At 38.2% G+C, this 20,823-nt stretch overlaps 4 protein-coding genes across 4 annotated transcripts; 2 read left to right on the top strand and 2 right to left on the bottom strand.

The window, feature by feature from the left end:
• Positions 1 to 341: 341 nt before the first annotated feature.
• Positions 342 to 2,704, bottom strand: LOC132696224 (uncharacterized). The gene is made up of 2 exons (XM_060660939.1): positions 2,686 to 2,704; positions 342 to 2,623 (listed from the first exon to the last, which is right to left on the bottom strand). The coding sequence occupies exon 2, from the start codon at positions 2,461 to 2,463 to the stop codon at positions 835 to 837; it is 1,629 nt and encodes a 542-aa protein (XP_060516922.1). The 5' UTR covers positions 2,464 to 2,623; positions 2,686 to 2,704; the 3' UTR covers positions 342 to 834.
• A 520-nt stretch (positions 2,705 to 3,224) lies between these two features.
• On the bottom strand, positions 3,225 to 9,986 carry LOC132696545 (serine/threonine-protein kinase polo). Its single transcript, XM_060661432.1, has 7 exons — positions 9,802 to 9,986; positions 9,006 to 9,628; positions 8,717 to 8,943; positions 8,535 to 8,662; positions 6,118 to 6,311; positions 5,817 to 6,060; positions 3,225 to 3,698 (listed from the first exon to the last, which is right to left on the bottom strand). Exons 1-7 carry the CDS (start codon positions 9,892 to 9,894, stop codon positions 3,510 to 3,512), a joined length of 1,698 nt encoding a protein of 565 aa, XP_060517415.1. The 5' UTR covers positions 9,895 to 9,986; the 3' UTR covers positions 3,225 to 3,509.
• A 626-nt stretch (positions 9,987 to 10,612) lies between these two features.
• On the top strand, positions 10,613 to 14,486 carry LOC132696299 (frizzled-2). Its single transcript, XM_060661045.1, has 4 exons — positions 10,613 to 11,909; positions 12,883 to 13,125; positions 13,184 to 13,291; positions 13,348 to 14,486. The coding sequence occupies exons 1-4, from the start codon at positions 10,754 to 10,756 to the stop codon at positions 13,524 to 13,526; spliced, it is 1,686 nt and encodes a 561-aa protein (XP_060517028.1). The 5' UTR covers positions 10,613 to 10,753; the 3' UTR covers positions 13,527 to 14,486.
• A 903-nt stretch (positions 14,487 to 15,389) lies between these two features.
• LOC132696392 (golgin subfamily A member 1) lies at positions 15,390 to 20,564 on the top strand. Its single transcript, XM_060661194.1, has 6 exons — positions 15,390 to 15,934; positions 15,984 to 16,201; positions 17,770 to 18,027; positions 18,081 to 18,326; positions 19,315 to 19,529; positions 19,968 to 20,564. Exons 1-6 carry the CDS (start codon positions 15,559 to 15,561, stop codon positions 20,539 to 20,541), a joined length of 1,887 nt encoding a protein of 628 aa, XP_060517177.1. The 5' UTR covers positions 15,390 to 15,558; the 3' UTR covers positions 20,542 to 20,564.
• Positions 20,565 to 20,823: the final 259 nt, after the last annotated feature.

Below are 20,823 nucleotides of genomic sequence, written 5' to 3'. Positions count from 1 at the left end.
TATGACGTAATAAGGGGGTTGCTTAAACCAATACTAATCAATTCAGAGAATTTGTCCCACTCTGCCTTAGAAACATTGTACTTCAGGAGATACGCTTGAGCAGGATGATGTGAACTGTCCGGTTTACACCGAATATGACACAATATCGGAAAATGATCGCTAAACCCTCTGTCGAATAACACCCGGAAATCAACAACATGAGCCAATTTGTGTGAACCAAATACCAAATCGGGGACAGAACGGGATTCATTCCCTGTAAATCGGGTGGCAGACCCGTCATTAAAAATAAAGAAGTTGTTATCGTTAATAAAGTCTGATAGTAAAGAGCCGTTAGCCAGACCGACATAGCTTTTAATTGTAGAGCCCCACTCTTCATTATGAGAATTTACATCACCAGCAAAAAAAACGGGTTTTGACCTAAGTCTATCAACCAAAGTATCTAAGAACAAACGAGACATAGGAAGGTCAGGAGGATTATACATCGAAACTAGAAAAAGGCTGTCCATCTCCAACACTATAACCTGACATCTATCTGACCTGGGGATATCTGACACATCTAAAACATTATACCCGATGTTAGAGCGTAAAAAAACAATAATCCCTCCATACCCATCCATACGATCGTCCCTGACAAAGGAGAAACCAGACAAGGAAAACTTGATATGTGGGAGTAAAAAAGATTCATTAATCATGACTATATCCGGACCAAAGTCACGAATAAGTCTAATAATACTATCACGATTACTTCTAATACCGCAAGTGTTCCAGTGAATAATTGAGAAATTACTAATTTTAACAGAAAGATTTGACTGTCGATCTGGGAACATTAATAAATTAAAACCTGCATCCTCCGGGAGGAGGCAGGGAGTCAAAAAGACTCTCAATTTCATGGTAAGCACTTTTACTGGGTATATTGGACAAGACTTTTTTCTTTAAATTTTCAAACCGATACCAAAATTCACCAGAGGAGGAAACCCCTGGAGAAGCAGTGTCCATCTCGGACTCTGACGATAAATCATTTAAATATGAGGGAGAAGATTGACTTTTGCTAGTGTGATTCAACTTCTGCCTAGTCAACGGCGGCACGAGACAATCCCTGTGGGCGTCCCTATCATACCCTGATTCTATTTGGGGGGACTTACGCTTTTTTGCTATGACAGAATAAGTTTTAGAAGCAGATCTAGGGGAAGGCTGAGAGACGGGGGCAACCGTGTTATGAATAGGAGGGAAATTTTCATTAGAGCGATTAAACTCACTTGATTTGGGGCCTCTTGGAAAGAGTTTGGCCGCTTCAAAAAAGGATAAGTTGTACCATGCCATAGCCTCATTGATTTTCTTCTGTCTGTCCATTTCCGGACATGATCTATCAGTGGCCTGATGAGAGCCTTTACAATGGATGCAAGTTGGCTTTGGAGATATTTCGCAATTACCCAGGCTGCATTTACCTTCATAATTTAAGTGGTCTGTCGGGCATGGTTTCTTCTTATAAAACTGTTCTTTCAGTTCACAATGAAATACTGGATGATCTCCAGCGCAGAAACTACATCTACCCTTGCTTTTACATTGGTTTTTCCAATGACCAAACCTGCAACAATTCATACATAAGACAACAGGACTAACATATTTTTCGATTGAACACTCATTTTTATAGATACTGATTGATTCTGGGAGAGTTTTACCGTCAAATGTTATTATATAATCATTAGATGGAACTGTCTTGAAACCAAAAGTGCCAGGCAGAACACCTGGGCATTTGACCCTTTTAGTTAGTCTGCGAACATTAACAATCTTAACGCGCTTTAGCGATCTTCCGATGTTAACCTTGGCTTCTGCCTCAGAGTAAAAATCATCCTCATCAATTAAGTCACCAATGTCCCTCACCAACCCTCGGCAAGTGACTAGTCTTTGAGGTATATACTTATTATACCCACCAGCTGTCGAATATGTTTCATTAGATAAAAATTTATTTGCAGACTCAGAGGTGTTAAACTCCAAACCGATTTTATTGGCTCCTTTTCTAGAAATTTTCAATATACCTTGAACTTTCTGCGCTTGAAGTAACTTCCCAAAGTTCATACGATGAAGAGTCCCCACCTTACTTGTAATCCCCTCCAGAATCACCATAAAAGGCCCCTGGTCGGTGATTTCATATTTTGTTTTCCGATTTACTGTCCTTCTTATGTTTGCGGAGATTTTGGCAACTTCCCGCAGGATTTCAGCGTCTTGCTCGAACTGATTCTTGATAATCTGGATCTCTGCCGATAACTTTGACAACTCTTCACCTGAGGGCACATCAAAATACTGGAGCCTGGAAATATCTTCAGCAGTTTTTTTGCAATCCGGTGGCAAAATGTTACAAATAATGGCGTTCAACGGACGATTTTGAGAATCATTGGATAAACTGTCATTTTCTTGTGCTGCACTAACCGTCGGGGGGCCCTCGCCCCCCGAAGAGTCCCCCATGGTTGAGGTTAGAGGGCCAAGAGGAGGAAACTACCAGCCACAAAAACTGATATATAACTGGATGCGTTAAATGGACTCACCAAATAACAGAAAACAATAAAAATTAGGGCCGATGCCTAAAGATTTGCACAACAATACTCAGGTAGTGTTCACTCCTTCGCTGTTGTACCGAAAAAAAAAAAAGATAAAATAAACCAAATAACGGGCACCAAATATTTCTACGTTTCTACGTTACTTGCACTCAAAAAACGTGTCATCCTCGGTCCCAGAAAAACGAATTTGTCAACCTTCTTCTTTTTTTTCTAATTTGGCCAAGCAAAAGCAATTCGCATAGCTTAGAACCACGCTTAAACTTTGATACAAAGAAGGTCATCAACGCATTCACTGTCACATGCCGCTTCATAATTTTCTATGTTGTCGGTATCTGGCGGGGGCTCTCTGCATATAAAGTTCAAATTTTATTTTAGTTTGTAAAACTCGTAAAACGGGTCTCATTTCGGGACATAACCTAAACGATTTCAATTAGTTTAACCTCTGTTTAATTTCAAACGAAGATTCTTTTTGAAATCAATGAAAATATTTGTTTGGCTCAGTGTCCCTTATGTATTTTACCTTTTAAGACGTGTTACCGATTTGTAGACCGTGCAGAGCGGCTGAATAAACTGAATAGAAATCTTTGTTAATACAGGTTAAAGTAAAATTGCCATTGTACCAGATTTTATCGGGTTCCGTTACACAGAAAAAAAATAATCGAAGAGGTGGGAGGCAAATAAACATCCGTAAATGCGAAAAATACGTACAAGTTTATTTAACGGAACTGGGACGAGAGATAACAAAAAATTTTACAATAATTTTATAGATCACTAAACGAGGGCGAGAGGATTTAATTTCACCCCAAGCGGACCAGACGACTCAAATTAACGAAACATTTTCAAAAATCATATAATAGAGACATAGAACATTCAATATAAAAAGAAAACTAAATATAATAATATGAAAAAAAGGGCGGTTGAATTTGACCTGATCCTTAATTCGTAGCTACTAGTCTATTCAGTCTCTAGGAGGACGTTTATTTTATCGTAAGCGTAACGCATTTTTTCGAACAGACTCGCGGGGCAGCCCAATTGTTCGATCGAGCCAAACCTGAAGGTGCGGAAGTTTCGCTCCTCGTCGATGAAGGTCACCGCCTGCATCAGGGGGCACATGATGATCTTCGTGTGATCGCCAAAGTTTATCTAACGAAAAAAATTGAAAAAACGGTTTTTTTTTTCTCGAGAAAATAGAAAACAGATGTGGCACTTAAAAAATCTAAAATTAATGGTTTGCCGAAACAAAGTCCTGTTCAAAATTTTACCAAATTTTTTTATTTATTTATTTTCTTTCATCGTCTAAAAAGGTGATATATAATTAGTAATTAAAATAGAAAGAAATAGTTATAAAATATATGGCGTGGACTTTAAGAAAATCGAGATTTTTCAATTTAAAATGATGCAAATATATTGGTTAATTTTACCCTAATATGAAATATCAAAATAATAATACTATGCTATTTTTGTTTTCAATTGTGAAAATTACTATATTTTTAGAAAAATTAAAATACTGGAAAAACTATTATGTATTACTATTAATAAAAAAGTTGAAGAATTTTAAGAGGAATTGAAAACATTTAAAAATAGGGTGCATTAAAAAAAAGTATGTTTTTTAAGCCATCCAGTATACTACCAAAATTTTTTATTTATTTATTTTCTTTCATTGTCTAAAAAGGTGATATATAATTAGTAATTAAAATAGAAAGAAATAGTTATAAAATATATGGTGTGGAATTTAAGAAAATCGAGATTTTTCAATTTAAAATGATGCAAATATATTGGTTTATTTTACCCTAATATGAAATATCAAAATAATAACACTATGCTATTTTGGTTTTCAATTGTGAAAATTAGTATATTTTTAGAAAAATTAAAATACTGGAAAAACTATTATGTATTACTATTAATAAAAAAGTTGAAGAATTTTAAGAGGAATTGAAAACATTTAAAAATAGGGTGCATTAAAAAAAAGTATGTTTTTTAAGCCATCCAGTATACTACCAAAATTTTTTATTTATTTATTTTCTTTCATTGTCTAAAAAGGTGATATATAATTAGTTATTAAAATAGAAAGAAATAGTTATAAAATATATGGCGTGGAATTTAAGAAAATCGAGATTTTTCAATTTAAAATGATGCAAATATATTGGTTTATTTTACCCTAATATGAAATATCAAAATAATAACACTATGCTATTTTTGTTTTCAATTGTGAAAATTAGTATATTTTTAGAAAAATTAAAATACTGGAAAAACTATTATGTATTACTATTAATAAAAAAGTTGAAGAATTTTAAGAGGAATTGAAAACATTTAAAAATAGGGTGCATTAAAAAAAAGTATGTTTTTTAAGCCATCCAGTATACTACCAAAATTTTTTATTTATTTATTTTCTTTCATTGTCTAAAAATGTGATATATAATTAGTTATTAAAATAGAAAGAAATAGTTATAATATATATGGCGGGGAATTTAAGAAAATCGAGATTTTTCAATTTAAAATGATGCAAATATATCGGTTTATTTTACCCTAATATGAAATATCAAAATAATAACACTATCCTATTTTTGTTTTGAAGTGTGAAAATTAGTATATTTTTAGAAAAATTAAAATACTGCAAAAACTATAATGTATTACTGTTAATAAAAAAGTTGAAGAACTTTAAGAGGAATTGAAAACATTTAAAAATAGGGTGTTGCATTAAAAAAAGTATGTTTTTTAAACCATCCAGTATACTACCAAAATTTTTTATTTATTTTTTTTTTCATTCAAAAGTGATATATAATTAGTTATTAAAATAGAAAGAAGTAGTTATAATATATATGGCGTGGAATTTAAGAAAATCGAGATTTTTCAATTTAAAATGATGCAAATATATCGGTTTATTTTACCCTAATATGAAATATCAAAATAATAACACTATCCTATTTTTGTTTTCAATTGTAAAAATTAGTATATTTGTAGAAAAATTAAAATACTGGAAAAACTATTATGTATTACTATTAATAAAAAAGTTGAAGAATTTTAAGAGGAACTGAAAACATTTAAGAATAGGGTGTTGCATTAAAAAAAAAGTATGTTTTTTAAGCCATCCAGTATACTTTAAAATAATCTTTACCACCCCTAAATTTTAATAACTTGCAACTTTATAGAGTTCTCCAGAGTTATGTCGAAAATCCTTTAATTAATTTATTGTATTCTAATAAAAAATCCTATATTAAAGTTTCTTCCCCCACTCCCACCGCGCAATCGTGTCGCTCTCACCTGCACGGTGCCACTGTTGAGCTGCATGAGGACGCCCGACGTCGAGCGACACCACTGGTGGAGGTGGGGCGTCCGCGACATCGAGTCCGCCTGCTTCACGACGCCCGCCCCCGTCTTCATTAGGTGCTCGCGCATGTACCGGTTGAAGTACGACAACAGTTTCATCTTTTTCTCGTACTGTTTCGGATAGTCGGCGACCGTCATATACGACTCGTACCCGTTCTTGTCGACGTACTGCACGTTGCTAGAACGAGAAATTCAATGACCGCGGGCGCCGCCCCGCCCCCACAACCCGACTTACATCCCGTTGGAGAGCAGTATGAGTCTGGAGGTGTCGTTAAACATGACGCCGACGCTTTCGTCGGAAAGCTGATACCCGAAACCGTATTTGTCCGAATAGTCGACCCATTTCGACACCCAAACGGTCGGCTGGGCCGCCGGGTCCGACATCTCGTCGTTGACCTTCTTGTGGAGTGTCGGTTTCGACTTGATCGCCTGGGAGAGTGGAGTATTTTTTATTTATTTAATCAAATATAAGAGCCCCTCCAAGGAGTATATATTACTCGTTTTTAGATTTAAATAACTGCACCTCATAGTACTGCGAAATTCGCAAGTTATTATGCGATCCAGATATTATAAAGTTCTTTTCCTTACGCAATTGGCACAATGCAAAACATATAATGAAACCATATTAAGTATCTTTAGCTCCCTGACATTTACAAAATTTCTCATTTTTCACAGCGTAAAACAGTACTTGTCCATTTCGTTAATCACTGATTTGATATGACTCTCCCAATATCTAAGTTTATGTCGCAGACGAACAGACTTCGACAATTCGTGTCGCGAACTTTAAAAAAGTTGTAAAAAACCAGCTCATTTACATGAAACGGTAGTTCAACATGCCAATTCGTAAAATGCGTCCAAGGTGTAACATTTTTTTCGCCAACTTTGGAAAATCTAAATTTTCCAATATTAAGCAAATTTTATTATTTCGCTCGGAATTCTGATTGGAATGGAATGTTGTTTCAAGTATATAATAATATATTTTCGCTGGTTTTGTTTTAATTGTAATTAATTATGCTGATTGCATTTTTCTATGAAGAAAATCATAAATTTAATAAAATTCCACATTTATTAATTTCACACTGAGATCGACAATGTTTTATGCTACTTTTTGGAGAGAGGTTTTAGGTGTATATTTTTTTTACGTTAACAATTTTTTATGTAAGAAAAACTTTACAAAACATTTAGCACCCGCTAAAATGCACGGTTATATAATTTGGTCGTTTCACAGCATGAGAAGCACTTATTTAATGTTTTAGACACTATTAGACACTTGAAAACTCATTGATTTTTTATATTTTGTTTTATTATGCATTATTTCTGTCTATCACTTCTTTGTAGATCTTTTTTTGACCCATTATTACGTTTTATTATTATTATTACTATTATTAAGCCAAAAACACTTTTCTCGAGCTCTCCAGCAGCGCTTGCGAAGTGTGCAGGTTGCCATGTCTATTAGGCACTTGTAGAATTGATTCGGTTATATGGGCTGAAGAAGAAGCATATGATTTGGCCGAATTTAGCTCTATGAATGCAGAAGATGCAACGAAGTGAGGAAGTTCAGATGATGAGTCATAAGGAGGATCGGCTCCCCAGTCGAGCAAAGTATGATGTGTCCAACAAAATTGGCAGGCTATTTTGCTGGGACATTTTTTAGCACTGCATCGTAAATTCAGGCATAATCTGCATAAGCGATGTTGCTTCACAATAGTGTGTGTACGTATCGCGAGGTGTTTCGATACTCTGGCTCCCTAATATACATTTGAAACTATCCTGCGTTAAGAAACCTGCGTTCGCTTTGATTTCCGACGGATTTTGTTCAAATAGTGTTATCTGGGCTCTCAAAATTTAGCCGAATGCACATCGATTTCTGATAAAAGCAAGTTTATAAAAGCCTATCGAACACAACGCAGACTCAGAGGGAAAATCAATGTTATTCAAAAAATAATAATTATAATAAGAAAAAGTCGAAATCCAAACTGTCCCGACTTTTAACTAAACCGGAACAAATTCAACAAAAAAAGTAGATACAAAAAGAATATTTTAAAACCAATTCCGGTAGATTGAGCAACTATGTATAAAAAAAACACCTACTGATGTTTTTTGTGTTGACGCTAATGACTTGCATACACAAGCAAAGGAAAATCAGATTTTATAGGATAAAGGTCAGTTCTTTTTTAATGGTTCTGGGTACAGCTGGCCGGTTAAGCTCAAGAATTTAATACCGCGAAGAAAAAGTACAAGAATATCTTCTTTTGATTATAGATTTATTTTGGAAAATTGGAAAAAACCCAAAGAAATAACAAAATGAAAACTATAAACATTCATATTTTGGAAAACGTGTTAAGCGGCCTATACACATGCAGGCAAGTGTTAAGACTTGCCTGTACAGGTCGTGAGATGCGAGTAAGTGCGAATGTGTAAAAATGGGTAAAAACTTAAGGCGCGTTCGGTTCCAAGCGCGGCTCGAAGCGAATCAAATTATGTCTGATTTTGAAAGCAAGCGCGAAAGCCAACTTCATTTTGACTAAAGGTTTATGAGGAAGGGTTTTCAAGGAATAATCATTTTCACCGTTTTTCACGCAACTCGAAAATTATTACAAGTGCTTTTGGAATAAAGATTAAAGAAACTGGAAAAATAAAAATGTTCCTCACCTGGATCAGCAGTTGCCTGAGGGACTTGAAATTTTGGTTGGCGTCGAAATGATGGGCGGGGACCATTACGCCGGCCAGCCCGGCCGCGATCGAGTTGTGCTTCTGCGGCGACACCATATTCGGGTTGTCTGGAAATCGAAAACTAACAATGGACGACGGTTAATTGATTAACCAATCCTTACCGTTGATCTCGAGCAGGGGGCCCCTCCTCGGGCTGTGCTGCACCTGATCGATATGATTGAACCTGGGCGACATCGTCAGGCAGCTGACCGGCAACCCCTGCGGGCAGAAACCGTTGTAGAGGAATTCGTGTTTGCCCAACTGCTCGATCTTGGGCCGCCTGCCCGGGTCCGACTGCAGCATGATCATGATCATATGTTTCGCGCTTCTCGAAATATTGCAGTTGATCCTAAAAGGAAAAACGCTCGTCGACGGGAGGGGTGGGGGGACGCGAAAGTAACCTCAGCTCACTTGTAATCGCACTTCTTGATCTTCGAGTAAGTCTCTCTCAGGCTGGAAGTTTCAAAGGGCGGCCTACCCACCATCAAGGTGTACATTATGCACCCGATCGACCAGATGTCCACCTCGAACGAGTGGCCCTTCTTGCTGAGAATCTCGGGCGCGATGTAATTTGGGGTACCACATAGCGTTTTCTTTCTCTCTCCATCGTACTCGATTTTCGCGGCCAGGCCGAAATCACCGATTTTCACGTGCAATTCGTCATCCAGGAACAAGTTGCCCAGCTTCAGGTCCCTGTGGATAATCTGCTGATGGTGCAGATACTGCACCCCTTCTATTATCTGCCGCATGTAAAACCGCGTCTCGGGCTCGGTCAGCGCTTTGCGTCTCTTGTGCAGCTCCATCATGGACCTCTTTTTGCACAGCTCCAGAACAATGTAAATGTTGGCTTTGTCCTCGAAAAAACTGTAAAACTGCACCACATTCTTGTGCTGCAGTGACGCGTGGATGTGGATCTCCTGCGTCATTTTCTCTTTCTGGTTCTGTTTCTCCATCAACGTTTTCGAGACTATTTTGCCGGCGAACGCCTTTTTATCTTTCATGTTGATTATCTCGTAGCATTTAGCGAATCCGCCCTACAAGTATTATGCCGGTAATGCGCGACTTAAATGTACAATATTTTCAAAGCCCGAGACATTATTACACCCTTTAAAAGTCTTACTCACAAGTACCTCACTCCCGATGCGTTTTTACAACAAATCAGTTTTTTCCGACGCGTTTCGTCGAAAAAAAAAACAGAGCCACTAACCTTGCCGAAATATCGTCCCCTTTGGTAGTGAATTTTCGTCGACGGATCGTAAACCATTGCCGGCATGCAGTGAATTTCTTCATCTTTGGACATTGTTACAATGGACGAACTGCACTGCGAACGCAAACTGGTACAAAACTTTTCCGACGACGGCCACAAAATGGTGAAAATCAAACGAACGGTTGTTGACAGTTACGAAAACTTTTAAACGGAGCGTCGCGATTGGTCAACGGCGCATTGTACTCTCCGTGACGTTCGCCGGCGACAGATGACACGGGCGCCACGTTTCGCCGCAGAATCATAGATGGCGCGCCAATGCACAAATTTAAGATAAGAGGCAAACGAGAAGTTAATGCAAATATTATTCCAATTAACAATATAAGTACAATTAAATGAAAAATAAAATTCTATCTTACACTTTTTGCTAAAGACGTAAACTGCAAGGTTACCATTTTAACCGAGTTAAACTGTCAAATTTGGTTGTTCAATTCACAGTTTGACTGAAATGTGGGCTATATTCCACCCACTGTATAAATAGAGCCTTCCTGTTAAAAATAAAGAAAAACAATTTATTTCTTTTGGAATTTGATTTTAAGCGGTGCAAATTCGGTATAAATAATTTTGGATTTAATATTGAGTTTTTCAACGAAATGATGCAATGGCCCATAGTTGGACATTGCTCTTTATGATCTAATGCCAGGCGAACAAGGACCAAAAGAAGGATATATCCAGCGATACTCTGCACAAGCTTCCATCTATGGTCCAGCACTTCTCGCATCATGCATTGAATATACTGTGCTTTTAACGCTTGTTCCATGGTTACTAAAGAAATTTAATATGTGTGGTTTATTTGCTCTATAAATAAGTTTCGGGAGTATGATGTTAACGCGATGAGGCTTTTATCCGATTAAATTGTAAATCACGGGGCGTGGGAGACCATTTCTTTTCGAAAATGATAATCGCGTTGATATTTTTATGTGTCTTCACTCGTAATTTAGGCACTTGTTTGCAACACACCACCAAAGTCACGGACGAGGACGACGATCCGCTGCCCCATCACGAAAAGTGCCAGCCGATCACCATACCGTTTTGTAGCGGCATCCGCTATAATACGACGATAATGCCGAACCTTTTGGGGCACACGACGCAGGAGGACGCGGGATTAGAAGTCCACCAGTATTTTCCGCTGGTGAAAGTTAATTGCAGCGCCGATTTGCAAATATTCCTGTGTTCCGTGTTCGTGCCTGTCTGCACCATCCTGGACCATCCTTTGCCGCCTTGCCGGTCGCTGTGTCTATCGGCGAAGCAATGCGAGAATGTAATGAAAAAGTTCGGGTTCGATTGGCCCGAGAATTTAAATTGCGACAATTACCCCGATAATACAGAGTCGGACGCGTTGTGCGTGGGGGAGAACAAGACGACGCTGTCGCCCGGGACGCAGAGTTCTACAGTGTCTTCGAACCAAAATGTCCTGACCCGTTATAATTCCCCAAATCACGCCAAAAATTTCGGATTCGTATGTCCGGAGCAGTTTAAGGTGCCCGCGGATTTGGAGTACAGTTTTAAGGTGGCCGATAAAGTAGAGAAAAATTGCGGGGCCCCGTGTCACATGATGTTCTTCAGCGAGAGCGAACGACAATTTTCGAAAGTGTGGATCGGCATATGGGGTATCCTGTGCTCCGCCAGTTGCCTGTTTACAGTGTTCACTTTTTTGATTGACATTGACCGGTTTCGGTATCCGGAACGACCCATCATTTTCCTCTCTGTGTGTTACCTGATGGTGGCCAGTGCTTACGTGGCCGGGTTTTTGACCGGCGACGTGATCTCGTGTCGGCAGCCTTTTCCGTCAAAACACGGCAATGTCAGGGTGAGCACGGTGACGCAGGGCACGAAATATGAGCTCTGCACCATCCTCTTCATGGTATTATACTTCTTCAGCATGGCCTCCAGCATATGGTGGGTCATTTTGACTTTGACCTGGTTCCTGGCGGCCGGCTTAAAGTGGGGCCACGAGGCGATCGAGGCGAACTCTCAGTATTTTCATTTGGCCGCATGGGCCATCCCGGGGGTTAAAACAATAACCATTTTAGCGACGGCAAAAATCGATGGTAAGTTTTTTCATTATTCAGGGCGTTCAGATTATTTTGAAAAAATAAAAATTTGTTGTGCCATACTTAAAAGAAAATGCACGGGGAAAAATGTGGGGTTAACTTTTGCAAAAAAAAAGTGCGCCGCTGACTTTTTACCAATTTAATTTTTATTCAAGCTTTCTAAAAATGCAACTCGTTCGTCTCTCGAATTTTAATCGCATGTCGAAATTGATTGCGGTATATTGGCAATAAATTACAGGTTCTTTAAAATGTAGCAATTTTAGATGTACTGATAAGAGGCCAACTTATCGCTAAAGATACATTCAAATAGCCATGCAATTAAATGGTTTGTATTTATTTTTTTCCGAAACAAAGTAAGATATTAAAAAAAAAATGTCACCCTGTATCTTGAAAATAAGTCATTTGCAAACCCACAAAATATAGGTATATATTTAGGCAAATTTTTGAGGAATGTCCGAATTTCTCAAAAATAAGTCTGAATTTTCTAAAAAATTATCAGAAAATATACTTTGAACTTTTTGAATGCAAATAAGTCAAAAACGGATAGGTTTTCGGATTTACGAGTGTTAAGTTCAACCATTTTAAACTTTGTAAAATGAAATTATTTAAATTTGACACGTCGAACTCTTTTTGTATTTGGAAGCGATAAAGCTATTTATTATCTCTATTATAATCTTACATATGTTAGAAATTTTGACTTGTTTTTCAGAAATTCTGACTTGTTATTCAGAAATTTCGCTTGTTTTAATTTCTAAACCGTTCTAAACTTTGTAAAATAAAATCATTTCACTTTTATGCGTTGATTCCGCGTTTTTCTTACCTCACTTCGTAACTGTTTTGTTTTTATTAAAATGCAGACTTGTTTTTCAGAAAATTCGCTCGTTTTTATTTGTAAACCCTTCTGAAGTATGTAAACTTTGCAAAATGAATATGTTTGGCAGTGTTTCATGAAGATTGTGCTTTTTGCCAGGCGATATTTTGAGCGGCGTCTGCTACGTGGGAATTTGGAACGTCGAGACGATGCGGGTGTTCGTTCTGATCCCTCTCGTCGTCTATTTAATTTTCGGCACGATTTTCCTCACTAGCGGTTTCGTGTCCCTGTTCCGTATCAGGACCGTAATGAAACACGAAGGAACCAAAACGGAAAAACTGGAGAAACTGATGATCCGGATCGGCATTTTCTCGGTGCTGTACACGCTGCCCGCTCTCATCGGTAAGTCGGAGGGGCGCAAAAAAAAAAAAAAAAAAAAAAACACGTTTTTTTTTTGTAGTCATCGCGTGTTTGTTCTACGAGCACACTTATTTCGACGAGTGGATGAGAACCTGGTGGTCCGATATCTGCCACAATCCCAAGTACTCGGTTCCGTGTCCCGTATCAAGTAAAAGATTCGGCCCCAAAGCTTTAAGCGTTTGATTGAGACCCGTTAAATTTCAGGCGGAGTCCAGAAAAAAAGGTATCCCCGTTTCGAAATATTCATGGTCAAGTATCTGATGACCATGATCGTGGGCATCACGTCGAGCGTTTGGCTGTGGTCGGGATTCGGAAAGACCCTTCACAGTTGGAAGGTGTTTTTGAACGGTCTGAAACGGAGACGCGTCGAAGCATACGTGTAGTTATCACAAACTCAGACTCTATTATCGGAAGCGAAATTTTTTGCAGGTTTCCATCTGCCAGTGTGTTTCGCCCTGTCCGGTAACTGTGATTGAACTGCGATATAAAAACGCCAGAAAAACTAAGAATTATAGGGTTGTGCAAGTATCGATGACGTATGTCGTCCTTCCTGTCGTGAGTGTCGTCAATTATTGCCATTTCGCTAGATACCTGGTTCCCTAATCGATATTTTAACTAGGGAATGGGCTAGATATATTAGTAACGAACGTTTAAAGCGATTCCCGCGTCTTAAACCTACAGACGCGGCAATATTTTTCGGGGCAATTGCTCCGATCATTTTGTATTAAAAAAATTTATTGATAGACCGAAACCACTACTTCTTCGTCCATTGAATTTTTCTCACAGCTTAACGCGATAAAAAATAAAAACTCTTATTGCGATTATCATAAAACTATTTTTCCACATTCCAATAATATTTGCGAAAAATACTATACGTATGTATTTTACAGTGTTCCTCGAAAATGTTTAGTTATTTTTTTTTAGTTGTGTCTGTATGCTTTTTTTAGTTTTATTGTGCCTTAAACGCATTTTTTAAGAAGTCGTGGATGGGGATGTTTCTACAATAAATAGCAACTTTCTGTCCGTTAATGTTGGCAGCTCCATAAGAAAAAATTGACATTTCATACTTCAACGCCGGACCGAAACTAACAAATCGTCGATACGAATAAATCCCGTCTCACGTTTCGTATTTGTCAAATTGTAAATATTTTGTAAATAGTACGAATTTAATTTTGACTGATAAACCATAGTTTTCGTATTTTGCTACTAAACAAATTAATTTTTTACTTTTTTAAGATCTGTAATACGTATAAGTACTAATGAATAAAAATATATATTAGATGCTCTTATTATTATTATTATTGCGAAATGTAAGACTAATTTTAAAAAACAATAAATTTAATTTACCTTCAAATTTGTTTTTTAAAAAATTTCCTGCCGGTCTAAGCAGCAACTTATACGGGAATTTACGAAACACGCTTGAAAAAGTGTACGTCTATTGAAAGTGCGTATGCGCGAAATTTAAAAATCTCGCTTATAACCAATGACCTTGCGGCATTCCACAACCAATATGACCCTCGTTAAGTACGGATGTGGCATTTTTACGGCAGTATTTCCTCAAAATATGCCCGAATCTGACTAAATAGAAGTTAAATGTGATCGTCATTTTCTACGCAGGCCTCTACGTATCGCCCAATAGCTTGCACTTTGCGCCACATTTATTGACGATCTCTCAGCGGCCATATTGGTTGTTGAATGGCGCAATATAATTAGTTACAAACGAGATTTTACATCTTGCACATGTGCAAGTCTAATGTATAAAGTTTTTTTTTTGTTATCAATCGGTATGTGTTAAAAAAAGAAAATTACGAAACACGTCTACGTTTATTTCCAATCTTGTTTCCTCTACCTCTTGCTGTCGACTGTCAGTTAGATTCGACCAACAAATGCTTCAAAATGGATTCTTTCAATTTTTTGTACGGTTGCATCATAATTTCGTGTATTGTCGGCATTAGGCAGGGCCTCTATTTCTCTAGTAACTATACGTTCCCATCTCTATGAAATTGTCATAGCCACTTGAGGGGCATAAAGTTTTTCCGGAGCATTAACTGACCGCGACCTATAAAGGGCGCTGGCAAAGTTATTCAGCGAGAATAATTCCCGGCGAAAGTTGCGCGGAATCACCTGATACTTAAAAAAAATACATGGATAAAAAATATTGCTTGCCTTCCTGACCCATTGTTTAGGTCTGACGAAATAACGTTCCGTCCGAAACTAACCTTACTATTCTGCGGTTGTGTCAGTCGTATGCGATAATTGGTTGTTTCGTCGTCAGTTTTGCTTTTAATGAACAATATGGGAAAAAGTAACTGGCTACATGGATTTTAAAAAATGGGTCTGAATTTTGTAATCCCGCGGCCATGTTTTTCCCGTCATGAGCAATGATCCAGGAAATGGTAAAATAGGGCTCCTGAAATGTTCGCTTCATTAAAAAACAAAATTCGGGAGGAGACCGGCAGCGATCTCGGCAAGTTCACGACCAAACTGACGGCGTCGACCGTGCAGAAAATCGAAAGTCTGAGGGGCCGTTCGCATCACGGCTCCAGCTCCAGCTTAAACTCGATCGTGTCGTCGGACGGAGCACGGGACGACGCGCTCGTCGAGCCGGACGAGCTCAGGAAGAGAATTTCTAAAATCGAAACGGATTTTGCCAAGAGACTGGATGAGAAGGAACGCGAGTGGCGCGATATCTTAAAGGAGAAAGACAGGCGCTTGAATGCCGTGGAGAAAGAGAGAGACGAGGCCTATAAAACGATATCGAACCTTAAAGAGGCCCTCAGAAACGCGGAAGGTAAAGATTATATCGCGAACGGTTCGACTCGGGTAACTATACATTTTAGATCTAAAGCAAAAAATTCTCGAACACCGAGAGAATACGGAACAGATGGAAAATTTGCAAACGCAAGAGTTGGTCAAGATTAAGCATCTAGTGCTCTCGAAGGAACAAGAACTGACGGAAAAATCAAATTCCCTGAGGGAAGCCAACGCCCAGTTGGAGAAATTGAGGAGCGAGCTGTCGAGGCTGCGCAGACAAGAGGAACACATGAGCGACCTGCAGGTATTTGATGTGATAGTTCCACCTGTACAGTGATTGTTCGAAGTCTATATTATGCTTTAATTCTGGTTTTTCCAAATAATTTAGGGCATAAATAGCAATCACAAAAAAATGTCAATTTACCCATGTTCAAATATTAATGAGTATTTGCATATGACAATTTTAAAACCCTGATTTTAGACTAGTTAGTAATTTGTGATTTTCACAATATAGCTTGTGTTGTTTGCATAAAATCCTTTTTCTTTTACTACATTTTTATGGTATTGCACAATAAGATTGGCCAAACGAAAAGCTGTTGAGTCCAATTCAAAAACAAATTCGTATATTTAGTATTGGTATATTTAGTTAATGTCTCAATAAAATGAAATAGGTCACAACAAGTGTTCTTAAACATGAATTGGTTGTATGTTCATTTTACATAAAGCATTAAAATTATTTAAAAGCCTGGTAAAAAATAAATTTTGTCATTGGTCAGTTTCTTCATACAAAAATATGGCGAAATATTTGGGCAATATGAAGAAATATGGTGAAATATTTCCCAAAATTTTACATAAAGCATCAAAATTATTTTAAAAAACTTTTGTCTTTAAACTTTAAAAATGAGATTCAAATAAAATATGGAAAATAGGGGAAAATATTTGCGTAATACTAGAAACACAAGGAAATATTTAGATAATGTCAGGAAATATGGGGAAATGTTTGGGTACTATGATCAAATATAGAAGAATTAGTTTCCCATATTTTAATTAAAGCATTAAAATTATTTTAAGAAACTAAGGAGAACAACATTATTTCATGTTAGTTTCTTAAAAGAAAAAAAAAAACGGGTCATTTGGGTAAATAAGAGAAATATGGGAAAATATTTGGGTAATGCATGGGAAATATAGAGAAATATCTTGGAAATATTTCCCGATACTGTACGTAAGGCATTAAAGTTATTAAAAACAACTTGGTAAAGAACATTTTGTCAGTTTCTTCATACATAAAAAACGTGACAAATAAGTATGGCGAAATATAAGCAAATAGGGGGAAATATTCGAATAATACTGGGAAAAATGGAAAAATATGTAGATAATATGTAGAAATGTGACGAAATATCTAGGAAATGTTTCTGCATGTTTTATATAAATCATTAAAGCTATTTAAAAAAAAAACGTGTTAAAAACATTTTGTCAATAACTTCATATAAAAAAAATGAGACAAGTAAAATATGGGAAAATATGCATAAAGCATTAAAGTTATTTAAAAAATATTACTAGGAAATACGCGGAAATGTTTTCGTATATTTTACATTAGTCATTGGGCAAATACATGGAAGTATTTGGGTAATACCGCCTCAGTTAATGGTGTCAGAAAGTATTGCCGTGGAGGTTGGCAGATAAATTTTGCAGGTCATCTGCATATGTTCATATGTTAGTTACGTGACGGACGAGATCAGTTCATATCAGACGTAGGAAAGGTACAGTGTGTTTAGACTTTTGAAAATTTGTTTGTGCGCTTGAAGTGGCCGTCAGGTATGTGCTTTCTGGCTTCTCGGGCAATGTCGCTTCGAGTGAGTCGCGTGATTTTAGGACGACCTGGAGGCGTTGAGGCATTCCTCGGCCCGAGACCTGGCCCAGCTCGCCGCGCAGCTGGCCAAAAGCGAGCAAGAGAGAAAATACCTCTCCGATTTGGTCGTGATTTTGAGGCGGGGCTCGAGCGACGGCCCGGTCGACCAGCGCGTCGAAAAGGAGAAGAAACTGCTCGAGCAGAGACTCGAGGAAGCTCACCTGCATCTGGCCGACATAAAAACTTCATGGAGCGATAGAATCGCGTCGCTCGAGACGCAGGTCGGTACCGACCTGAGCCGTTCGTGTGGGAGCGCCTTAAGCTTCGGTTTTAGGTGGGGCGGTTGAGTCGGCAGGCGGCGGAAGAGGGGGCGGAGCGGCGACGGGCGGTCGACGAGCGCGAAAGGTTGACGGAAAAGGTGAAACAGTTGGAAGCGGAATTGGAGTGCGGCAAAATGGAGCTGACCAATAAGGAGACGAAAATAAGGCGACTCGCTGACGATTTGGGCGACCTGTCGCGGGAACTTAAGGTTTTGCGCGCGGAGCGCGAGGAAGAGGTTGCTTTTTTGCGGACAAAACTCGTGAGTGGAAAACAAACGGGGGCTTAGTTTTGGTTACTTTATTTTTTAGCACTCGGGGCCGCTTTTATGTGATTAATTTTTACGCCTCATTTTAGTTTTTAACTTTGGGTACTATTTAATTGTTATTTCCCGTTTGGTTTGTTTAATAAAGTTTATTTTACAGTTATTTTACTTTGTTTTACTTTCCCGCCCGCGCTCTTAGCTTGCGGTTCGTTTTTTTTGTTGTTTTCTTCCTCGTTCGAAAATCGCGAGTCTCCAATCGCCCGCGCTCTGTGAAAATCGTAGATGGTTTTTGGTTAGTTTCAGGTGGAGTACGGGGCCGTTGTACATAATTTGTATATAATATACCGGGCTTCAATGAAACTGCTAGCCAAGTCGGAAAAAATCGAATAAATTTTACGTTTCTAGATGTGATATAAATGAAGTACATTGAATAGCGCTTCTGGTTTTGCCGGAATTTTCTTATGTTAATCGAAACACCCTGTATATTCTTCCTTAGGTTTATCTTTTTGCGATAGTTCTGATAGTTTTAATTAACAAAAATTAAATGAGGAAAAAACACGTTTTAATCAAAAAAATTAACAGTACTTTTTATATATAAATATTTCAAAAAGTATTGGAAATATGTGAAAATGCTTTATTAATGTGAAAATTGAAAATTCCTTTGGAATACTACAACTTTCATTGTGCTTTCGGTAAAAGCGAAATATTTACATACGAACTGTTTAAGAAAATATAGGTAAATTTGGGGATTTAGGGGGAAATATTTGGATAATATGAGAAAATATAGCGAAATATTTCGATAATACTGGAAAATATTTGATTAATGCGAGAAATATTTGTTTAACCTATCGGTTCGGTTGAAGTGTGTGTTTTTCTTCTTATTTAAATTGTAAGGCAAAAACGACAATGCTATTCAATTGTTTCATATGTCAAAATGTCAATTTTTTTTTTGACACAGTTATTACTTAAACTTAAACCGTTGCAGGACATGGCCGACACCGAAGCGAAGGTGTTTAAAAAAAATCTGGAAAACGTCGAGACGGAACTGGAAAAGGTGGAAGAGGAAAACGGCAGGCTGAAAATTTCGGTCGATTCGGAGCATATGACGAGCGGCTCGCTGCGTCAGATGATCGTCAAGCTGGAGAAGGAGTTAAGCGAGGAGAGGGCCAACTCCTTGAACGTGCAGAAAACCTTGTCAAGGTAAGTAATAAAATAATCCATAATTTTTGACATGAATGACTAACCAACCATAATATGAGAAAATATGGAGAACTATTTAGGTAAAATGAAGAAATTTAGGGAAATATATGGGAAAAAGTTGGTAAGAAACATTTTGTCATAGGGCAGTTTTTTAATACAAATAAACGAGACATTCATAAAATGTGAGGAAATATGGGCAAATACTTAATATTCTTTTTTTAACCAGAATTTTGGGTATAATTTCACTGCCGTAAGTCTCATAATTCGTGAGATATATGCCAAATGACTACACTGTATAGTAAATTTTATGCAGCACTTTGTTCATCAGAATTTCTTTAGTTTTATTATGTCCGGACATTTAAAATTAAGTGTTAAACTTGAAAAAAAAGCATCGTATCGGTAGAGGACGGTAATTGTCTGCACGTGACAAAATTTAAGGGTCACTTCGGAGAAAAATACGGCCCTGTTGCGTAACGCCGAAGTCTCCCAGCAGATGGAACTCGTGAGGCAAAACATGAGACGGCAGGAGGGCGAGACGGGCGTCCTGCTCGCGAAACTCGCCGCGTTGGAGGAGGACAACGCGAAACTGAACGAGACCAGACTGATTGAGGAGAAACTCAACAACAGCGTTGCCGATCTCAGGGAGCAGCTGCAGGAAAAGAACCAGACAATCAAAACGCTGCAGCTGCGGTTGGCCGATCTCAAGAAGACGCTGCAGCAGGAGCTGCGGGTGCCGCAGAAGAATTCCGCGGCGGTCCTCGCGCCGAGCTTGACGAAAAGCTTTCCCGCCGGCGACGACGTCAATTTTAGATACCTGAAGCACGTCGTCCTAAAGTTCCTAACGAGCAGAGAGTATGAGGCGCAGCATCTGATTAAGGCGATCTCGACCCTGCTCCAGTTCACCCCGGAGGAGGAGAAACTGATCCAGGACACGATCGAGTGGAAGAGGTCGTGGTTCGGCGCGAAACCCAAGCTCCAGAAGGTGCACAAGTCGGTCCACTTCGCCAGCTGATAGGTGTTTTTTTTTTTCTTAAACTGCCAACAGGGTAAGCAATATTCCTTTCGAACTTGAACATTGTTCAGCTTGGATGCCGGTCGGGGTCGTATTTTTTCCGTTTAACGTTCCATCGTCGATATTTTGATACCTGTATTTATATATATTATGGGCTTGTGAACGCGAGTTGTTAATAAAACAGAAACGATTTAGGCTTTAATTGGTTAGTCCTGCTGGGGGAAGGGGTAAACGGCACTAACATAAAATGCAAAATGTTAATTGCGGTGTATTAAGTCGTAC

The sequence above is a fragment of the Cylas formicarius genome, unplaced genomic scaffold, assembly GCF_029955315.1.
Source record: "Cylas formicarius isolate icCylForm1 unplaced genomic scaffold, icCylForm1.1 PGA_scaffold_1__22_contigs__length_36826433, whole genome shotgun sequence".
Lineage (NCBI taxonomy): Eukaryota > Metazoa > Arthropoda > Insecta > Coleoptera > Brentidae > Cylas > Cylas formicarius.
Note: the sequence above shows the minus strand (reverse complement) of the source record. Positions and strands in the feature narration are given on the sequence as shown.